Source organism: Accipiter gentilis, chromosome 16, assembly GCF_929443795.1.
Source record: "Accipiter gentilis chromosome 16, bAccGen1.1, whole genome shotgun sequence".
Classification (NCBI taxonomy): Eukaryota; Metazoa; Chordata; class Aves; order Accipitriformes; family Accipitridae; genus Astur; species Astur gentilis.
Window position 1 is genome coordinate 25,717,967 of NC_064895.1, and position 23,496 is coordinate 25,741,462.

At 39.4% G+C, this 23,496-nt stretch overlaps 1 protein-coding gene across 1 annotated transcript; it reads right to left on the minus strand.

Moving 5' to 3' along the window:
* Positions 1-686: 686 nt before the first annotated feature.
* On the minus strand, positions 687-23,451 carry MMUT (methylmalonyl-CoA mutase). Its single transcript, XM_049819335.1, has 13 exons — positions 23,339-23,451; positions 21,867-22,278; positions 19,350-19,717; positions 18,513-18,670; positions 16,925-17,096; positions 14,420-14,668; positions 13,005-13,116; positions 11,602-11,717; positions 10,831-10,946; positions 5,196-5,327; positions 2,687-2,834; positions 2,403-2,570; positions 687-1,104 (listed from the first exon to the last, which is right to left on the minus strand). The coding sequence occupies exons 2-13, from the start codon at positions 22,243-22,245 to the stop codon at positions 976-978; spliced, it is 2,247 nt and encodes a 748-aa protein (XP_049675292.1). The 5' UTR covers positions 22,246-22,278; positions 23,339-23,451; the 3' UTR covers positions 687-975.
* Between the last annotated feature and the right edge of the window lie 45 nt (positions 23,452-23,496).

Below are 23,496 nucleotides of genomic sequence, written 5' to 3' on the forward strand. Positions count from 1 at the left end.
AACATCGTAGAAGTGTGCTACAGCCTCTTCCACCATAAGGCAGATACAAGAATTATCCAAGGGAGGCTGCAGTCTCATTTTATGATGGGATGCAATGAGCAACAAGGCAAAATGAAGTGAAGTGGGACAGGGCCATAATGCCAGGGACTGCCCTCAAAAGACTCTCACACTCCCTTTGCCTCATATGGATTTCACAGAGGACTTCTCACATGTATAAAGCAAATTCCTTCTGGAAGGGAGACAAAAATGGTAAGAATTTAGGATCAATTTACCTCAAGAAAGTCCAAGTGCTAAATAGACAGGGATAGCAAGAACAACACGGGACAAAAATACAGAACTAAGTAAGGGAGAATGAGCACTGAAATCAACTTCATTTGAGAAATAATGAAGCATTGGGGAAGGGCAGTGATGCAGACAGAGCGGAAGTGCACAGCTGCTCCTATACACGTTACTGCCAACTACTGGATTTGTATCTTATTAAACAAACCATGAACTCTGAAAAATTACGGTTTATCTACTTACATGTTTCTAAAGAGAGTTAAGTCAGATTAACATCAAAGTGCTGCTGGATTCAATCACATTTCTGCTGAACTTTAGTGATTTTGCCTGAAGACTTCTAGGTCTACAATGCCTGCCAAAAAATTCAAAAGAAATTCCCTGCATGCAAAAGAGATCAACCAAAGAGCTGGAACGGATATTTTATTTATCAGTATATCTGGAAAAAAAACCAAACCCACCTACTCAATTCCCTTCATTCCCTGAAGTCATAGTTCTAGAGATAAAATTTTCTTGTGGGTACATATATAAATAATCTTCAAATAGAACAAGCAGAGAATTTACAACTTTCTTAGAAAGCACAAAACACCAGGCCGTGGGGCAGTGGAACCAAAGGTATGTGGCTGGCCATCCCTTGCTGATGATTACATTCTGTAAGCGATTAGTATAAGGCTGGTTGCGTTGTGTGACATTTCAGCATTACATAGACTGCTGCCTCTTCTCCAGGCACTTCTCAATATCATCCAACACCTGGACTGCTGCTTTTGGAATACGAGTCCCTGGACCAAACACACTGGTAATACCGGCTTCATACAGGAAGTCGTAATCCTGTTACGAAAGAAATTTAAGACCCATAATTAACAGTGCAACAGAAAATTGATAATTGATTTATAATTGGTATATGCTCTATCCGGTATGCTGGGCCTGAGAAAACATATGCAACAAGTCTCAGAGAGAGGCAGCACAGCATCAAAGGTAATGGGAGAAATACGGTAGTTCGAAGGTAAAGAAATATTTTTAAAAATCTACAGGAAAGGTTTTATTTGTTTAGAATCAGACAAATGTCAGATCCTTGGAAAATATTCAAAAGTCAACTGGACATGACCCTGAATAACCTAATCTAAATTTGAACTAACTTCTAATTTTGCAAATACTGCTTTTAAACTAGGGCTTAGACCAGGTAACTGCCAGTGGTCTCTTGCAATCTAAGTTACTCTAATTTTATGATTGTCCTGAAATTTCAGAAAGACCTGGGAAGCAGTTTTGTAGTCTCTCTTACTTCTGTATAGGATATATTATACCTTTTCCATCCACAAGCTAGTAGCATCCCATTGAGAGACTGGACAGAACATAGTTTGCCTCCTAGAAAAATAGTACCGAGTTTTGTTTATTTGATTTGAAAGTCTGAACACTTACCTAATTGGCTCGAAAAGGAAGAAGTCTGGGAAAAGGGAGCAACAGGAGATTTACATGCAAAACCAATTTGAATGTCTCTAGACAGAAGATGACCCTAAAGGTGATACAGCAGGGAAAACCATGGATAAGGAAAATTTTAAAAAAGCACAGATCTGACTGCAAGGGAATCCAACAAACTGTTCAACAGTTTAGGAGAAAGCAGAGGGAATGAGAGGCAACACTGAGGCCTGATGAAGGGGAACATGAGGAGAGGCTAAACAGTGAATGAGGTGTGTAGCCTATAATTGTTAGGACCTGCCAGGTGTCTTAGTCACTTGCTGTGCCTCTTCTGAACTGTTACTGGAAGTCATAAAGTCTCTTAAGACAGGAGCTAGCCTTTATCAGTAATACGCAAGGTGCTGGTAATCGGAAACAACAGAGCGTAAGGAACATCTCCCTGAGGCTAATCTTTTCATAACACAACTTAATATTCCATCCAACAAACAGTGTAAGTTAAACCAGGACATGGTGTACAGAAAACCAGATCAATGAGACCTGACAGCACTCCGCAACCACCTTACAGATCTGTGTTGACCCTGGTGATTGTACGCAGTAGCCTTCAGCGCTGTAAATCACCTCTGACATTAACAGAACATAGAAAATAGCTAAAAACAGCACAGACAGAAATAAAGTAGTCTGCTAGTCTTGATGGAAATGATGTTGACCCATACCTGAGGTGGGATGACACCTCCACATATGACGAGAATGTCTGGCCGGCCAAGGGCGTTGAGTTCTTTGATGAGTTCAGGCACAAGAGTTTTATGACCTGCTGCAAGTGTGCTCACACCAACACAGTGCACATCTGCATCAACCGCCTGCTGGGCCACTTCTCGAGGGGTCTATGTAGAAAGAAGATTATGCGAGAAGTTATAGCCCCAGCCAGGCTGCTGAACAAGCATTAGAGGGAAAAATCGGTGCATTTGAAATATATTGGATACTGCTCAATCAGTCATACCTGGAAGAGGGGACCTATGTCCACATCAAAGCCAATGTCTGCAAATCCCGTAGCGATAACTTTAGCTCCTCTGTCATGACCATCTTGACCCATCTTTGCAACAAGAATACGAGGCCTGCGCCCCTCACGATCCATGAACTTGTTAACTCTGATTGAAAACACATATTGTATCATTGTAAGTCACCGAGAATCACTAGAAGTATTTCCACAAATAAAAAAAAGCACTGGCTGCAACTGTATCATCATTTCTGTACATCAAATAAAAAGATCTTCTCAGTCATAGTTTGACTGTGTAGTCCGCATACTATGTTAATATTCACGTTGTATGATTATTAACTGATTTCTTGTATTTACTAGCCTCAACAATAAAACATTGTTTTTTACAGATAACCACTCCAATACTTTTCTGCTTTCTAACAGACAAAATACTGAATTCTCTGAGGGCTTAATGAGCTGAATTACAACTAAAACACAATTTATAGATTTTAAGAATAATGTGACCAATTATTTCAAAAGTACTTGCATGGGACACAGGCTATAGAGATGGGTCCTAGACATCATACTTTGCATCACCATCATTCAAATGGGAACAAGTCTGTCCAGAAAATGGTTACTGTATCCCCCATTCTGTGCACTCATTCCAGTGCCTCCCTTTTTCTGGTTAGTGGCAGTTCATATTTCTGTTATATTAAAGTGACTGTGTAACCACAGCCTCAGATATTAATCTTTTATCTTACTGCTCATTTTCCATGTACCACCAGTATCTGTCTTTGACTGGGACATTAAGATTACCACTTCTCAGAAATAAAAGTTTTGGGTTTTTTTGTGGTTTGGGTTTGTTTTTTGTTTTTTTTTGTTTTGTTTTGTTTTGTTTGGTTGTTTTTTGTTTTTTTTTTTGGGGGGGGGGGGGGGGGGCGATGTGTGGTTTTTTTTTTAATATTGTACTGTTCTGACCATTCTGCCAATGATGGAGTCGTATGGATTTGGTGCACCTTGAAACCATATGCTGACCTGGCTGGGATGATCACACTATGACTCCAGTGGCTTAGTTTGGGGAAAAGAATGCTCTAGATAAAGCATTTATCAGCACAAAATTGAACAGCCTCAGGAGAGGATTCCAGGACAGGAATATGCATTATGTAAGAGGGAAAAAATAAGAACTCTGACAGCTTAAAAAGGAATTATGTCAAGACAGCCTGAATAAGCAGACTGACAAAGCTTCTGCTTGAGGATGTATAGGAGTTGGGCCTGCCTTCTCTATTCCTAAGGACTGCTGAGAATATCACTGAAGCAAGTACCTGAATTGATTTGCGATATCTTTAAATCCTTTTCTCTGTATTGTTTTCTGTTTCCAAATTTTTGTTTTCTTACTTCCCCACCCACAGGCTCCCTCCCAACAAGAACAGCTCTAGGTGCTCCAAGCCTGCCAGGCTAAAACCACCTGAGTCACTGCAACCCAGGGCTTGGTTTAAGTGTGGGGCAAGTGAGAAACCACATTTTGAGGGCCTATGCAAAGATGACACGTAGTAAATCCAGTTTCGTTACCATGTTTACTAACTGGTACATATGACCTTGGACATAAAGGCAGGTATGTAAGAAAGGGAGCTACATCTTGATTCTTAAGGCATCCGTTCCTTTTCATGTAAATGCATAATTACAAATACTTAAACTTAAAATAAATATTTAAAATAAAAAATGATGGTGACATCCCCCAGCACGACTACTTTCACGTCAGGCTAAACATCACTATTGTGAAGCCATCAAGTAATTCCCTTCTAAGAGATTCTGTAACTCTTTAATGTGTAAGGTCCAACACAGCAGGGACTTATGAGCATCGATTAATATTACATCACCACCCACTACAGCAATTCAGTCTCTTCACCCAAGAGGACAGCAGCAAAGGCAGAAGCTGACAAAAGGCACAAATGGGCACTTTTTTCACACATACTACCATCTTCTGATGTTTTCTCCCTTGTGATACGAGTAAGTAACACCTGTAGACTGGAAGTTGTGTGTGGAAATCCAGACAGATTTTAGCCTTACAATTTTAGGAACAGTAAGAATGAAGTTGCAGGGACACCTTATGGGCAGACCAAGACCAGGTTTTGCAATTATGAATTGCTAGACACATTTGTAGACATTACTATTACAGAGTCTTCAGAAGAAGCAATCCAATGTATAGGGACTTCAGGCAATGTTTCTCAGCTTCTTAATCCTATGCCTGCCTAGTCGATTTGAACAAAATCCTCAAATCATAACACCACCTCAGTGGATTTTGTCTGCAAGCAAATACAAGTTCTATTAAGTTTCAACTATTCTCTTATTGCACCTATTTCTTCTCATTCTGCTTACTTGCTTACAGGCACGAGAATGACTGTGCAGGTCTTTGTTCCCCAAACCTGAATGTCATTTCCAGAACAAAACACTTTTTTAGAGCACAGCAAGTAGCACATATATTTAATGGATTAAATGTGAGGCTGTGTTTGGCTTCCTGGGAAGCTATTCTCACCTATTGATGGCATGAAGAATTTCATCACTTTCTCCAAACTCCTGGCGATAAGCTCCGCTCACCATTCGGTCACTGGCTTTATGCTCCCCAAACACCTTCTTCATTGCATCTGTTATTTCTCCAACGGTGCATCTAAGATACAGAAACAAAGTATTAATGCTATCAGGAGGCTTGTATGAAAACAGAATATAGAAGTCACTGGCAGAGGCCCAACTATTTGCCTTGCTGCAGGACAAATTCAATTACACTTTTCCCCTTTGGTGCTACAACTCTGAACATCTGACTCACCCCAGTCATCCACTAATAAAACGTGCAGAAGTGTTTTTAAGAAAATACTGTTTTGCTGATGTGAGAAGCGATTTTACAAGTGACAAGGCAATAGGGACCATTGCATGGCAAAATATTTCAGGAAATTAAATCAAATTTTCTCAACTGGGAATTTTTTTGGGCTCAGACTGCAAGACCTTGCATTTGGACTCATACTAAAATTCAAAATATAAATCAAGAGAAAAAAAAAGGAAGAACACGCAGAGAAGACTGAAGCCTAACTTTTTAACTGGAATTTGTTTGCCTTTCCCTTGATGTTGATCTTTTAGTATTTCTTCTTCTTCTCTACTCCTGACATAGCTCCTTTATCCACTGAGATGCAGAAGAATCTGGGAAATCCATCTACATGCAAGTTACAAGTGTTGTTTGCTACCGGAGACATGTTAGAAATAATACACATCTTACTGCTGTAGCACAAGTGCTAGAAGCCAAGTAGGCTGTGTTGCCTTCTTGTACAAACATCGGAAATAACAGCCTCTGTCCCAAAGCATGTAAAAATCTCATGCTTAATGGATTCTACCTTTTTGTGTAAAATCTATAATGCAGACTGTACCAAAAAAGACAAGAGCAGTTCAGCTAGTAGCTCCATCACAGCAAGCTTCTTACTTCTGGTATGAAATTAACTGGGAGTCAGTACTGTGTAATGATTTTGAAGGTACACTACTGAGCTCTTGATGAAATCTTTCATCAAAAATATTTTGATGAATATATTTTAGCTTATACTTGAACAGAAAAAGACTAAACAATCTGTGTATATTAAGGAATGAATAAAACTTGCTGCAAGCTTCGTCAAAGGAAAGAAAGAAAAAAAATACTACTCTTACAAAACAGTTTAAAAGTATGCTTACAAATATAGAGACCAAACCCCATCCATTCAGCTACTGCTAAGCATGTTACAAACCCCTGCAAATCCACAATTTCTCCTGTCATATTGCATTTAATTATAACCTACTCTGAGGCAATATTAGGTTAAGCATCCTCTAAAGCTTTGATATAAAATGCTCGAAGGATGTTTGGACAAGATGCAACTTCTTGTCCACATACATTTGGAAGGGGATAGCCAAATTAACTGTACTCAGTTTTCCTTCTGCTGTTTGCAGTTTCAGTAGCTGTTATCTGATTCCTACCTTGTGCCATCTGCCACGCATCCAGTGTAACAGAAGATCGATTTCTGCTGTATTAACTGAATCCTTCAGTAAATTTGAAAGACATTTTACTTCCTATGACCCCCCTAGCTTTTGCTACTCATGTTTTTTATACTCAGCAAACTTAACCATAGTTATAAACCGTAACTACGCTAATGTAAAATGGCAGAAATCCCATCTTCAACATATAGGCAAGATCTGTATAAAGCATATGCCTGAAGCTGCCCTCTTATCTCTAGGTATCACTGTTCACGGTTGGCCTGCTTTGTCTAGAAGACAGTATCACACTGGAACACACATTTTTAACTCACATTATTGACACAGTCTTGACCACTTTTTGCCATCTCCCCTCCCCCGGCTTTCTGGAATTATATTTGTAAAGTTCTTTGCTTTTATCCGTTTTCTTCCTCAGTGCACTAAGGACTTCATATTTGGAATCATGAGGATCATAGTGTAGAAAAGCAGTTAATGCAAACTAATATCAAATTTATGGCTATGTGTGAATACAACTTAGTCTTTGAATTTATTTATTAATAATGATTTAAAAAGCATTAGTTATAAAACAACCTGTTCACGATTGCATCAGAACCCATTGACAACAACATGTAATATGCTTCATTTTTACAGCATCTGTAGCATCTCAGAAAGCTTAGCAAGCACTACCTGAGTTACAACAGTTCTCAGACCTTACTCACTTATATCATCAGTTTTTGTTTTACAGGACATCTAAATAATCTTATTAATATTACTGCTCTGTGATATTAATAACAAAAAATTGAAAAGTAAACTGTGCTAGATTAAGTGACTTCCTCAAGGTTAAAAAGCAAGTTTGCAGCAGACTTAAAAATATTATCTAGAAATATGGACTCCCTCTCAGAGTGCCAGACATCACAGATTGCAGCTTGATATAGATACACCCCATGCATAAACGACTTACTCCTGTGTAAACACTAGAAGTTTAGTGAAGGCTTACAGTGACATAACACGTGTCTTTTCTTCTAGAGAAAACTGTAAGCTTAGATAAATCTTTCTCTTCCTTCTCTTTCGCAGAAGCAGCATCCGAGTATAATGTCAGTATTAAATTAAAGCACAGCACATGTAGATATAGTTGTGCTGTGCTTTTCTGTTCTTCCTATGTAAAAGTGTGAATGGAAGTTTCATGTAACAAGTGAGAAATAAATGATTTGGACTATCAATTTTATTGAAGTATAATCTGGTGGCTGGGATGAAGGGTTTTTGTGTACTGCACAAAAATGAAATAAATTTCTTTCTTCTGTAAATATTGCTTCTGAAATCCCTTTAGAATATTTTGAAAATTCTGCCCCAAGTCTCTGCAGTGCTTTAAATCTAAGTAATAATAGGAGTTTTGCTTTTAAACTACTCATGAATGCTTTCCTACTATTTACCAATAAACACTTTTTTCAAATCTCTGCTTAGTTCTTAGTCCTGCTGCATCAGTGGCTGCCATCTATGCATCCACAGTGGAATAGCTCTGTCTGGAGCCAGGAATACAGCCTCTTCCCTTAACAGGAGAGGAAAAGCATACTTTTAATCACAATTACGCTTTCCTTTAATCAGCTAGCCGTTACACTGGACAGGTTCTTTATAATCTGGATGTATAAAATCCCTCCCATTTCTGTTTATCTTTACAGCAAAGTTTTGTCCTGGAGACAACTGTTTTCATCTCACTATTATAAAAATTAAGTAGCATAAGCAACAATTATCATTAATTTACAGTTTTTTCAATGCATGCTGATAAAAACCTACTAGACAATTACGCAAAATTGATGGAACAGAAGTCACTTTGCCTTCATTGTATACATTTGTGTTTCCTTCATTTGACTGTCATTCACATTTGCCTTGTGCCGAACTGCATGTTAAAATTTTGAAGTGGAGATCAAAAGATAGCTATATTCTCCGGTTTGTGTTTTATTAGCCTATAGCCCTTACAACATGTCTTGTGGCAAGGACAGCATGTTTGTACATAAACTGTAGCCTGCATCCTATGAACTTCTGCACTGCTCAGAATTACTGTTGACCAACTGTGCTATAGCAGAGCCCTCAACTGTTCCGAGATTCCCTGAGCTTCCTCAAAAGCACGGGTTTCCAAATAAGAGGAGCTTGGCTCTTCGCTAAGATTTTGGGCAACTGAACAAGATCAATGGGATGAAATACAACCACAACTGTGATGGCCACAGAGGATATTATTCAATTCAGTGTGTTCTGTCAGGCACAGGATCTATCTCCTTTAGCAATTTGTGCTGTGACTCTCTCCCACTGGTTCACAACCAGCTCTAGAGGCTACGCTGCACAAATACAAATTTGAAGAAAGAAAGTCTATGACCATAATGTGCCTGTTAGGACTGTCACCTTCTGTCTGTTCAGTCTCACACCACTGCCACTGCCTCACTGCATTTCACCAGTAATGAGAGGTAGCACTGTGTCATCAGGTGACAAAGTACCATGAAGACACAGACCAGGCAGACAAAGAAGCAGCACTACATGCTACATTACACTTCATGACTTCCCTTTCCACCACCGATGGCTGGCCCTGCAGCAAATGCAAGTCTGGAGAGGGACAGAAAAACAGCACCGCAGATGAAAGGGATGAGAAAGAACTCAGCATGATCTGTGTCATAGCTCTACCTAACTACACCCGTTGTCCTGTGATGTGGCTTCTCATGAGAAATGAGGCACAGTAGCCCGCCTTATTACTTTGGTTACAATAATAAAATGACTTTTCTACTTCTGCTTGTCAGCACTGAAATCTCCGTATTAGTCCATGGAGTCTTTTCCATAGTTCAACACTGAAAATTCTGTGCCACTCCTTTTATTTCAATTGAATTACATTACTTGTCTTCATGATCAAACCTCATCATTTTCCATTCAGGAGGAGACAGGCATCTGTCACTAATATGCTGGTCATACTGGCCTACTTGTCTACTATTTGTGAAGGATGAATGTGCTTACTTGAAAAATCTTTTCCCATGTTGCCCCTACCAGAAGGGCTCCCCAGAAATGTTCACAGAGCTCACAATCGTCCTTCAAACACTCTTTATCAGATGCCGTGACAACTTCTTTCTGTGGCCACATCACATACATAGTTTTGGGGCAGAGTTAAGTTTTGTGTTTGCAAATTACAAAATGGATCTGCAGTCCATTTTATTATTTTACAAATAATAAAAACAAGGTCACCAAGGAGAGAAACTAGCAGTTAACTGGTCAATTTCGGTACAGAAGATGTGAATCCCTGGTAAATCTAACCCTCTAACCTAACCTAAAATCTAACTCTAATCCCTCTAAATCTAACCTAAAGGTCTACCCTCCTGTGACCTTTACAGTTCAAAGACGTGCTGCTAGCAGAATTGTGACAAGCTCTCTGCGGGAGAAGATGTGCCCAAAATTTGGCTGTTAAGTGTCCAAGGAAAGGGAAAGAAGGAATTTAAGATATCACAGTAAAAACAGGACAGTGCCCCAATAAGGGGTGAATTTGGTTTGATCATTTCTGGGGCATTTAGTTAATAAAGGAACAGACAGATGTGATTTATTCTAGAGACTGACACTTACTTTGAAGCAGGAATAAAACAGTCTTAAAAGCACCCTAGGTGAAAAAAGTAAATGTTCCACTGGACTCTAAAGGATGCCTCACTGCTCTACTGAAGGGCATCTTTTATTCTTTGCCTGGGTAAGTAAACTTGTTTCTCTTTCAATCAAAAAATGTTTTCACACCAATCTGTGGTGCAAGGAAGGATGAAGCAACGGACCATAAGACGACTGTGAATATCCATTTTCACATCTCAGACACTTCTTAAGCTCCCTGACCTATGAATAAGCAGGGTGACGGAGAAACCTAGTTACATCCTGAAACTGGCAAGTCTGAGTTGTAAACAACACAACATGTATGAACAACATAATTTCATACGAGATTCTTTGTATCCATATTCTTTGTGAGAAATTAAAGCATAGCCTTAAGAGACTGTAAAATGTAATAGCCTATCTTACAATGCCAAACTACAGCCATCTTTTACTTCCACCTTGGAAAAAAAGACCCAAAACATCTAAAGACACCAACCTCACTGATGCCATACTCAAGGTCAGTTGAAAGATAAAAATGAACCATTGATTTTTAGACAGCAGTTGGATATTCACCCCTAACCCCATACCTTGAACGTGCTGCTTCCACTGCAAGTGCAAGTAAGTTGCCTTCCCCAGTAGCAGCACACTGCGTTAGAGCAGCGAGACATTGCTGGGCTGCTGCTTGATCTCTACTAGCCTTCACCTAAAGTGGAGGAGAAAAATACTAAATTCAAACAAACTACAAGGTAAACTGGGAAGTCAAGTGTGTAAGACTTTCTGATTTCAAATATTACTTCTGGAGGCATGGAATTGTCAATTGTCAATATATGCTATATATGTCAAAAAGGTGCTTCAGACCTTAAAACGTGTACAAATCCATTAAATAACTCTGAAACCATTCTATCTACATTTCTACTAATTATGAAAGTGGATGTTGATTGCTGGTTCCATAACCCCGTCCCTTAATAGCACTTGACAAGCTGCACCAGAGTCTGAGTGATTAAGTAATGCTACATACTTTTAGAGCAAAACATCGCACAGATATTTTCTATCTTATTTTCAGAAAATGTAAAGTTCTCAGTTTTGAAAGGTTAGACATATTCACAAGACTATCCAAAATACAATGACTAAAACCAAATGACTGTAACAAAAACATTTTTGTTTGGATTCTAACACTGTGTTTCTTGAGATTTTCCATCAGCTTGCACTGAAGTAGAACAGCAATCCAGCTGCTTAAAGACTAGAGCAGATTCTCAGAAATTTGAGGGTCAAATTTCTGGAAAGCCACCTTTCCTTAGTATTACTCAAGTTCTATTTGCAATTACAAGAACTTTCATTTTTAAGAAGGTAGTTCCCACCTTATTGATCTTCTCGATCTGCTTGCTACGGACTGAGGTATTATCAATTGCCAGAACTTCAACTGTCTCCTCTTTTTCCAGCTGATGCTTGTTTACTCCAACAATTACTTCAGACCCTATTTCCAGTGGAAACACCAGAAACTCAGAATACATTTGCAAACTACTGTGAAAAGACACAATATTAATAGGACAAGAAAATTTTGAGCAATATAATGCAGCATTTTTCTTTATAACTATATATATTTCAAATACTTAAAATTTGTTCTTATAGGAAGGGCTTAAGTCTCTATTTTCCATATTTTATGATGAGACACGATTAGATGCATGAACATTCAACTCAGTGAATACTGGGCCAGAAAAAAGATTTAAAATAGAACAATATTTATCTTACAAACTGATTTAATGACTCACTAATATACATTAGCTATTTTTCTCTTTAAGTTTACATATCTGAATATTACAGAATTAAGCAGAAGTGTTGATTTCATGCACTGCTCTGCATTTACATTTCTGATTCACCAGATAAATACGAAAGCAAAGTTCCTACCTAAAACTACTCCATATGAATAAAAATTAATTTTTTCATGTTGGAAAACTGTATTTTAGCTTTCAGCCAGTATGGACTTGACAACCATTTTTATTTGCAGTGCCTGATAACATTACTACACTCTTCAAAGCAACATTAAGTAATTTACCTTGGGAGAGAAAACACAGAACTTTATTGCTTACTCTTTATTGGTCTTAATTAAAGACCTGCTTCAAATTTATCCTCCAAATAAAAAGTTCATATAACTTCTTTTATGTTTGAGTTATCCCTAGTTTCTCTTACTGGACTGCTACTGGAATGCAGACTACAAAAAGCAGAATAGAGATATAAGCACATGTATACACATCTCCACATACACTTACTATATGTATACATATGCATATACATATATGTATCTCACAAAGAGCTGCATCATCCTCTAATCCGAGATGACTGCATTTTTTCTGGTCTTCAGGAAAAGTGTGCAGCTCCCAAGCAAAACCAGGAATTTGGCCAGATACATTCAATATTGCCATCTGCTGGCAGTCATGATTTAGGACTCACGGAATTTAAGCGATTAACTGTTGAAGACCCAACATACTCCTATAAAATAGACTTTTTAGTGCTTTGTCTAATCTAGTCTTAAATATGTCAAACAAGACTGTTTTCACACTGGTACTGTATTTCATACATACTGTTACCTCTTTCCAGAAGCTTTCACTGACATAAAACTAAAATATTACCATTTTATCACTCACAATCTGCTACTCCTAAACTAAGAAGAAAAAAACAACAACAATGAAAATGTGTGTAAAAAACCTTTATATGAAGGTATTCTACTGGAAGTTTTCCCTTCTTTCATCTCCCTGCTCCCTACCAGAGTCAATCCTGGCTTGTCTTCGGGCTGCACACTCTTCTATACGAAGTTTGGGAATCCCCTCAGCAACAGCTTTGGCCATGCCACCCATTTCTTCAATCTCCTCAATAAGCTGCAAAATGAAAAGGATTGAGAAAATGAGTAGTAGCAAGGTTCACAAACATGAGCTTTGCACTTGTACTGCCATCCAAATTTTTATTACATCTACATATACAATCCTGTGCTCTAAAAGTGTGTTTCCTATCCCCATGTCTCTGACTACAGGTCTTGGTATAAATTAAGAGACATGTCAAACAACGGAGCATTTTTATTACCAAAACTCCATTAATTCAATAACAGTGAATGGCATATTGTTCAATCAGTAACACCCATGGACGAAAAGGCTTAAAATTTGAGACCTTGACTCTGCACTGACTTCTGCCTGCCAAGCAGCTCTTATGGTTACATGTATACAAACACAAATAAATTGAAAAAAGCCAGGGTCAGTTCGCTGATCCTGAAGACAAGTGGCATGGCACGGTTCAGCTCTCACACAGCAGAAGCCTATTCAGCTCCAAAACATGCTGACCACATTCAAACTGCCTACTGAAAATGGCCATCAGACCTTGCCTGGCACTGTCTAGAAGTATCCTAGTTGACAAAGACCTAAACCACACGTCAGATAATGTGCCAACAGTGTCTGTACAGTCCCAGGCTAGTGTTTGGGCTGCATTAGCTTATTGATTTGGGACTTCACATAAGAGCAGTAATTTGCTCAAAAGGAGAATCACTGGGTTTAGCTGTAAGCTAGACACATAGGCCTATATCTTTATGTAGGACTGCCACCAGTAAGACTACTCCTGCATAGTACTTTTCATATGCAAGTAATAACTGGCAGCTAAAAACATTATTACAAAAAAATATGCTGATCCAACAGAAAAATTTCTCTTAAATTCTGCATAATATGGCCAGACAATTGCCTGCCTACATGACTGGCTATAAAACTTTGCTTTCAGTAATCCCTAGTTTTAAAGTCTCAAGCAGATCACCACAAGCATGAGTAGGCATGTAACTAAGTAGGTTGCTCTGACTCTTTCTTCTGTTGAACGTTTTTTTTTTTCTTACACATAAAACATGAGAACCCAGCAAACTGGGAGTCTTCAGTGTGCAAGGGACTTCGCAGGGCTTGATTATTTGTTCCACTCTGGGATATTTCCCTTTTGAATGTAGTCTACTGGAAGGCTGAAGTCTCTCTTTCTCTAAATATACACTGTATATTCATAAAGTTAATTTACAAAGAAATCACTGAAGCATAAGTGTAAAACAATTCCCTCTTTAGAAGTTACAAACTTATCAAATAGTCCCTTACAGGACACTTCTCAAAACTCCCATACTTAAAATTTTTCCACAAAACATAAAAGGTTGTGTAAACTGACCTTTAAAGCAGCTTCATAGACATCGTTGGTGAGGCACTCCATGAGGTAAGAGCCGCCCCAGGGGTCCGCCACTTTAGGAATACCTGACTCCTCCTGAATTATGATCTGCGTGTTCCGAGCAATGCGAGCACTCTTCACTGTAGGCAAACCCAAGGCTTCATCAAATGAATTTGTATGCAAAGATTGTGTACCTCCAAACACCGCAGCCATTGCTTCAATTGTAGTACGGATAACATTGTTAAAGGGATCCTGGAAGGAAAAGGAGAGCTCTGAAGCTCAACAGTTCTGCCACGGGGCTGAGGCAAATTAGTCACATGTATTACCACAATGCAATGAATGCAAGATTCCCCACTGAAACACTGTAATCATAACAAAAGCTGAAAAAGAAAACAGTCAATAATAAACATCCAACCAAACTGATGCATCACTTATCAATATCCCGGACAAAAAGATTAATCCATAAAGAAAGCCAAAATTATCAGTGTATGAGTACACCGGTCATGATAACAAAGCAAAGCCTAACATATTTAGTGGTGTTTCAAAGCACTTAACGAATCCAAGTTGGAGAGGATAGAACAGGTAGACCTGATGCCCTCCATTCTCAGATTCCAGAATTCTCAGAGCAGTGAATAGCACATCTGTCAGGCTACTAGTCAAGATCTGTTTTGGAACTAAATGTGCTTAGTATTTTCATTAATGACAGCATTACATAAAGGTAGGAATTACAGTTGAAATTTGCTGGTGCTATGAAATTGGAAGATATCTATGGGAGAACTGGGATATTATCCAAAACAAATGGATAATCTGAAGTACAAGATACAGAAATAGAGTCAGTATTACAGAATATAATCTCAGCCTTTAGGTCAAAATTTTTACCTGCTCTTTTCAGACATCTAGACATTTTAGTTGTGTATATGTGCCTTTACAGTCAAAGAGGAGTTATCATGATCTCCAGGGGGTGACATCTTCTGAGATGGAGTGAAGAATCACACACTGTGATTATTGAGGAAATTCAACAGCAGCTCAGATTGCATACGTAATTCTTGACATGCTTAGTTGGGATGAAATGTATCCAAAATAATTAAGAGCTACCAATATAATAGGACCTTGAAGAAGGCAAAGTGAATCATGAGACCTGTGAATTACACTATCTTCCCTAAAGAAATGGAATTAGTATCACTATTTTACAGGGACGCAGTAATTATACCTACACTGGAGTACATTTCTGGTTCAAGTATTCCATTTAAAGAAGTACAGAAAAATGTGATTTGGATGAGCAAGAATGTAAAACCTAATTTATGAGTGGATACCTATCTAAAGGCAGGGCAAAGGAAAATATATTTGCCCTCTGAAACCTGTAAGGAGTAAACACTGGGCACTGAAGAGGTATATTAAGATAAACAACGTTTAGAGAGGAAAAAAGGCTTATTATCCAGCCAGAAATATATTTACACTGGACACGGGAAGACGGTTGAACATATTTTTGGTCATATTAATAATACCATGCTTTTAATACAAACTTTAATTTGTATTGCAAAGACCACTGTTCAGAAAATTCCATTGGTTTAGTTTACTGTGTTCCTGTAACGTAAGTAAACTTTATGTTTGCTTTGAAAAAAAGAATAAAACCAAGGCACAGAAGACAAATAACAATGGCTGCTATCACAACCTAAAAATAACTCATATTGCGTGACTTTGATAGAGAAGCAGGCCTTGGAATAAGAGCTGGAACCCAGCTCTGACCTCACTTGGGTTTAGTTTAGTTCCAAGGATTTATTTTCTTGTTGTGATGTAACTCAACAGGAAGAGCCGATAGTGCACCCAAAGAACAGACCAGCTGTAACCATTACTTTACTCTTCAGCAGTGAGAATCGGGGACATGAATGACTGACTTTGCTGTTCAAATGGATTCTCAAGCCAGTGGTCCTGAGAAAAAGGTACCTCTACTTCCTCATTCAGCTATGTTTTGAAAGGTAACTTACAGGACAAATCCAAGAGAGAGCTTCATCCTCTGAGTCCTGAACTAACATAAGCACCTCTCTGCAATTCTCTCTCTGCTTAGCAGGTTTGCATCCTACTCTCAGTTCAGTATCCACTAGACTGGGAGCACACATGCTTAAGACAATGATTCCAGAATGAACATGAAGCTAGAGAATGAAAAGCTCGGCACTGAGACTCTGCCTAACACCATACTGGAACCCCTTTTGTAAATACAGTCGCAAGTCTTTAGTTTCTGCCCTTTTACCTGAGCACTACAGGGCAGTCCAGAATACTGAGGTGTTTCATAAACCAGCATTTTGGGAAGAAACGCTGCTGGCACTCAACAAGACTTTTTGTGCTACATAAGCCAAAAGATGTATCCAATGCTAGTATGTGCATTTGTCAGAGTAAGACAGATTGTCTCCTTCTGAAACCTGCACCTTTATGGTTAAAACCTGCAGCCTCCTTTAAGACGTACACCATGAGACATATAATAAGGAAGTTGATGAGAGTCCAATTTCTAACCTGCTCAGTGAGTGACCAGCCCGAAGTCTGACAATGCGCTCTCAGCAGAAGAGATTTGGGATCCTTGGGCTTAAACATTTTTTCTACCAAGTGAGCCCACAGCCGCCTTCCAGCTCTCAGCTTAGCTATTTCCATATAGAAGTTCATGCCAATTCCCCAAAAGAAGGAGAGCCTGTAATAAGAGCACATGAGCAGGATGAAACATTAAACCTTTCTAGTAACTCTGTTTCAGTAAAGGAGAAGTCCTACAACAAGGCCTCCGATTAATTTACTTTTACAGATATATCCCAGACATAAGATGATGGGAATGTTCCTGGACACTGATGCCACTTGCTACAGAATGATACACATTTATGCCAGTAAACTGACTTAGCCTCCAAACAAGGTGACTGCAGTCAAACTCCCAGCAACAGTGGTCCCTGGAACTGCTAAACTATCCCCAGGGACTGTTTTGGGGAGCCCTAGGTCAAGGTGTTCCAGCAAGTCACTAATACAGACAGTGACACTCTAGTGCCAGGGAGGGATGGTGGACACAATCTACTAGCGTAGTTACGTTCACAAACTACTTATAATGAGAATACCTTACATATTGTAAGCATGCTTTCATCCTTTTCCTGACAATTTTAATCAAAATCCAAATCAAACCAGTTTGATGTTGATGTTGAACATCATACTGGATAGCATATCAAGGAACAGACTGATTGATCTACTTTTTCCTACTTAGAGCTGCTATGCTTCATAAACGTAAACATGCATAGTTAAAGCCAGTAAAACTCATCACACTGAAGATGCACTTTTTAAACAATGAATTAGCTACTGAAACAATTTGCCAAAAGCTCTTACAGATTCTCCATCACTAGAAAATCTGAAAATAAGGCTGTATCTTTTTCTACATAATCCACTTTGATTTTGCCACAGATCTCAGAAACAGGTTACTTCAGCTGACTCCTATAGTTTGAATGTGCAACAGGCTACATGAACCATGCCTTTTGTTTTTTGGACGCACTGTATAGTTAGAGAATCTACAAATCAACTAGACCACTGAAACTGTGATTCTGCTTAGTTTGGCAATAACTATGCAAAAGTACAATATTCTGCTTAACATTAAATTTTATTTTTAGGAAATTTGCAACTGTAAATTGAACTACCTGAACTTCCCCTTGTTAGGCATTTTTCCCAAATATTTCAAAATAATACTAATGAAAAAAAATCATTAACACTACAGCATAAAAGAATTGCAAGAGCTCTTGCTGTGTTCTGCAGTCCCAAACCTACAACTGTATTAGATATAACAGCTTAGAGATCTTCTTTCTGACCAAAAGACCAACTGTCACAACAGACCTTGACAATGCTTGGGCTTGTGCATGCACCTTATTCAGTTTATTAGTGTAGATGTAGTCTAAGTGTCTGTTGGACCAGATCTATTTTCCTACCTCTGAAACTGTGTAACAAAACCAAAATAAAACCTATCTGCAATGTGAGCATTGCCAATAATGCTTGTATGTGTAAAAATACTGAATTTGATATTAAACTCTCTAGAGGTTTTACCAAAAGTGAGTTTTGACACTTGCAAATTTCTTTAGCTCACCTTGGTGCAAATTCATCAATGGTAAGGCCAGCTTTAAGTCCAGTTCTGCAGTACTCCAAGCCATCTGCTATAGTATAAGCTAATTCCAGAATGGCATCAGCGCCTGCCTCTTGCATATGGTACCCACTGATTGAAATGGAATTAAATTTTGGCATATACTGTAAAAATAAAAGACAACAGGGTACAACAGCAGAAGGAGGGATCTGATAATTGTTCTATCAATGTTCACAAATAATCTCTGTAGACTGTGAATACAACCCACCTCTATTAAGTGATGTTTGCAGATGCTTACTTCACACGCTTTTACCTTTTAGCACTATTTATTGTGCTTAAACTATCACCCACCTGTTCTCAATTACAGACTGTGTGCTACCTCTCCAATGAAAATGTAACTAAGAAAACAACTGATACTACTTAGCTACCAGTCTTCAGTTCAGGACTTCACTCCTTTCATTACCTCTTTCTCATGCTTAATTTTGCAGCAGAAGTCCTTCAAGTTTTCCCACCTCTTTGCTCCTACTTACAGCTGTATAATGCTTCTAACTGTGGCACTTCTTATTTTCTATGTAAAGAACAGCCTGTCTGTTCCTCGTCTCCAAGGCTCCTGCCATTCTTTCAGACTTAAGCTCATCTTAATCTGACTTTGATTTGGACTTAAAAAATCTTAAAATTTATGCTGTAAGTGATTTGGAATCTTAACTTCTCTTCCTGGCCCTTTCCACAACCACATCATTCTTCACTATGACAGGTCTTCCCATCTTCTGTTGTTCTCCAAAGTGCCTCATAAATAGTTTACTAGATGTAATAACAAAGTAAGTACATTTAAACAATGAATACCTTTGAGGTGTACTGGAAGATGTCAGCAATAATCCGCATCGATGGTTCTGGGGGGAAAATGTACGTATTTCGGACCATGAACTCCTTCAAGATGTCATTTTGGATTGTCCCTGTCAGCTTGGCCTGAGGCACTCCCTGTTCTTCTCCAGTTACAATGAATGTTGCCAACACAGGAATGACTGCCCCGTTCATTGTCATAGAAACTGACATTTTCTCTAAAGGAATGCCATCAAAAAGGATTTTGGTGTCTTCCACTGTATCAATGGCAACTCCAGCCATTCCAACGTCTCCTCGAACTCGTGGATTGTCTGAATCATAACCACGGTGAGTGGCTAAATCAAAAGCAACAGATAATCCCTGCTGGCCAGCTAAATGAAAAAGAAAAAAAAAAACCAAAACCAAAAACTCAACAAAAAACAATAGAGGGAGAGAGATTCAGAAGTGTTGAACAGACTTGCATGAGAACTGTATCTAAATTTATTAATTTTATTTTACATGATCCAGGCTTGGACGACAAACCGATTTTCGATGTTAAACACTGTCCCCTACCCAAACTTGTCCAAGATCTTCTAGTCTTGGCCTTTAAATGAAAAAAGCTTTTAACTGAGGAAAAAAAAAATGCAGTCCTTCTAGCTCAGTCACAAAACCAGCTTACTGTGCTTAACAAATTACTGAATAACAGTTTAGCCACAAGTTATAAATGTGCATAGCTAGACGGTATCAGGGCTTATATACAGAAATTCTACTTAGCTTAGCTGGAAACAAAAGTGTGATAAACTATGTCACATTACTTTCTCTTTATCACAAATTAAACACATGCACACAGGTTGTTACCCTGGCTCTAGTGATGTACGTTGTTTCTTCATAAAGCAAAGTGATGTGTTACTAAATCTACAGTGGGAGAAAATCATTCATATAAAGCAGGGAACGGGACAGTTAGAGCTCTTAGCAGATTTGTTGCTGCAACCTGAAAGCAGTACCTGAAACCCTGCTACCCCTAGGCATTCACCCTCTGACCAGCACTGCTATTCCTAAAGTAAGTCTATCTACTGCATTTGCAAATCCACTTCTCAACAACAGCAGCACTTGTCAGATACTAGCTATCATCTTTGATCTGAAAAGCTAGGTATTAGCTCTGAAGCACAATGACAAAAATTTAAATTTCTGCCTAGTTTCAAGCAATAGAAATTTCAAGAATACTAATAATTATTTCTTTTTCAGCATTTTTCTAATTACAGAGAGATTTTAATTGAATTATTAAAAATGCTTTACAAATAACTAGGTTAGATTCAGGATCTATGCTAAATAATTCAATATTAATACAACCATTAACACAACAAGATAAAATTACAGCATCACAATGTCAAAACCTGAATAAAGATGAAAAATTCCTGGCAGCAAACATTCTTGACTAACTGAGCTGTGCCACCAGGTAACCCAAGTGTTAGCACTCTTGCTTCAGCAGCAACATTCAGCAGTAAGACAGAGTATATTGAGAAAAATCTTTCTATTGAAATGTTTATTTGCAAACCTCTAATAACCTGTATTCATAATTTCTTAACTTACTGAGAATTTTATAAATGGAAAGAGTCAAGAATACTTGCAAGGAAACTGCAGCAGCTGATACTGCTTCATATTAGCTAACCATGATATTGCACGAGGTAAAAAATCCCCAAACGACTCCTCCCTCCCTAGCCTAAACAGTTATGTTTTGAGTAGGAGGGACTGTAAAGTGGGAAATAAAAGTGTCACAGATGTACTACTCAGAAGATAACTTTCAGTGGTGTGTTGTTTTGACTGTTAAGGTTATAACTAGTTTCAAACAATTGCTGAGATGCATGGCTGGTGTAGAACTAATGCTTCAGTCTATCAAAAACAACTTTTTAGTAGTGGTGTTACAATGCCTAGCTCAATAGCGTATCATGATGACGCTCCAGCTATTAGCTAAACAAATTTCTGCAAAGCACAATAATCTGCAGAAATATTGGGACAACTGCTCTAAGGAAAATACTTTTAGGAAGCTGGCTTTACTAATACACCATGAATGACACTATTCATATGAATTTATGAGTTCATTCAAAATGTATAATATGAGATGGAAACCCAAAATGCCAGAACACACTAACACCAGAAGTTTAGCTAAGTGAAAAAGTTCAACTTTTTTTTTTTCCCACTAAAATCTTCTCTCATGGTCACAAAACAAGAGTAAAGTGCTCATGATCTCTGCTGGTTGGACCCTGGCATGCAGCCAAATTATGCTTCTAAAAGTGTTAAGGCAGAATAACTAAAAGTAGCATTTAACACATTCATTTTTCCATCTCAACAGCAAAATGAAGCAAAGGCAGTTTCAGAAATGATCCAACTTCCCAGTAATAAAGAAATACAGTACCACTGGGAAGATCCTATCAGAAACCAAAACTCACAAGGTGGAATAATCACATTTGCCATGTAATTCACCATATGAATGTTCCCCATTGCTTTGCAAGGCAACCTTGTTTCCCAAATCAGCAGTCTTACCTTTAATGTTGTCCTTGTAGAACTTATTGCTCTCTTCCACTGTACTGAAGCCAGCATATTGGCGGATAGTCCACGGCCTGTACGTGTACATGGTTGGGTAGGGTCCTCGAGTGAAAGGTTTCACCCCTGGCAGCTCCTCAGGGAGGTCTTTCGTGTCCCTTTTGGAGTATAAAGGCTTGATGTCAATCCCCTCTGGGGTGTGCCAAATTAAATCCTTTGGATTCTTGCCTTTCAGCTGCTTTTCAGCAAGGGCAGCCCACTCGGGGTGCAGCGGCTGCCTGTGCAGCGAACGCCATGCGAACTGGCAGGCTGGAAGTTGCGCCAGACACGTGCAGCGGTGGGGCCACAGGCGCAGGAGAGCATCCTTGGCTCTCAGCATGTCTGTACCACGGGTTGGCGAGTATGGCGTAAGCTGAAGAAAATAAAAACACCTAATTTGCATTATCATATAAATCCGACATGGGAGAAGTGAGCGTGGAGAGGTCAAGCAGTTTGCTAAAGCCAGAACAATTAGTCAGGAAAAAACTAAGTGTACTTACTCATTTAATAAACACGCCCTCCCCTTGCCTTTCAACCAGACAACGCATAAAACACAGTTCAGGAAAAATCCTACATTTTTCTGTAGCTAAGGAAAACATTCCTACAACTCATCTACATCCATATATGAAATGTGTAACTTTTTTTCAGTGCCTAAGCAGCACCACCATTTATCTGTCACTGAAAAATCAGTGTTACGTATGAAGATGGCATGCCTAGCCTTCCCATCTCTTTCTCACCTACGAATTCCTTTATGTCAAAGGGGGACCTTCACCATCAAAGAGACACTCTGAAGGAAGCGGACTGTCAGAAAACTGCTGACATGTCGTACACTTTGGAAAAGGTGGCTTGGGCTGGATGAAAATCCAAGCTATACTAAGAAAGGAGCAAAAAACCACCGTATGCAAGAACACAGGTATAACACAAATTGCAGAGCTTGTCTCACCATGCACGAGACTAAGATGGTGGATTAGTTCAGTAATTCCTGAAAGCTGTAAGCTCCTCTGCTTCTCCTCTCCGTACCCTACCCCTGCACTTCCTCCCCAAGCCAAAACCTTTACAGCTTGGCTCCAAGGGCCGGTCGCCTCCTCTACGCCTCATCTCCTTCACAACCGCCTGGAAACACACTTCCCTGGCACCTTTATGAGAAAGTCTGTGTAAAACTGGAAAGTGCCCCGTACCCCAAAAGAACCACAAAACCACCCTGCCACCCTCCTCCACACACGCCCCCCCCTCCACAGCACCCACAGCCCGAGCGGGGCAGAGACCCAAAAAACCCACCCTTCACCGCTCACCGCCCCACACCGCCCTGACAGGCCCGCCTGTACGCAGCGCCCAGGGCCCAGCACCCCCCAACCGCCACAACACGGCCCCCTCGGCGGCCAACAGACACCGGGAACCGCTATGGGGGCTACCCCGGAGGGTCGTGGCCCTACCTGCCCGAATGGACCGGGGACACGGACCGAGCTGAGGACGGACCCGAACCCCAGTCCCCGTCGCCCCCCGCCCGCCGCTACCTAACACCCTCGCAGCAGTGCGCATGCGCCCGGGGTGTCAGAGCGCATGCGCAAAGCCCCGTCCCCACGCCCCGCCC

Excerpts from the sequence above, each read along its gene's own strand:
- MMUT (XM_049819335.1), bottom strand. The coding sequence starts at position 22,245 with ATGCTGAGAGCCAAGGATGCTCTCCTGCGCCTGTGGCCCCACCGCTGC. Across the intron at positions 10,947-11,601 it reads AGATCGAGAAGATCAATAAG|GTGAAGGCTAGTAGAGATCA; the intron begins GTGGGAACTACC and ends CCTCCACTTTAG. Across the intron at positions 2,571-2,686 it reads ACATAGGTCCCCTCTTCCAG|ACCCCTCGAGAAGTGGCCCA; the intron begins GTATGACTGATT and ends CTTTCTACATAG.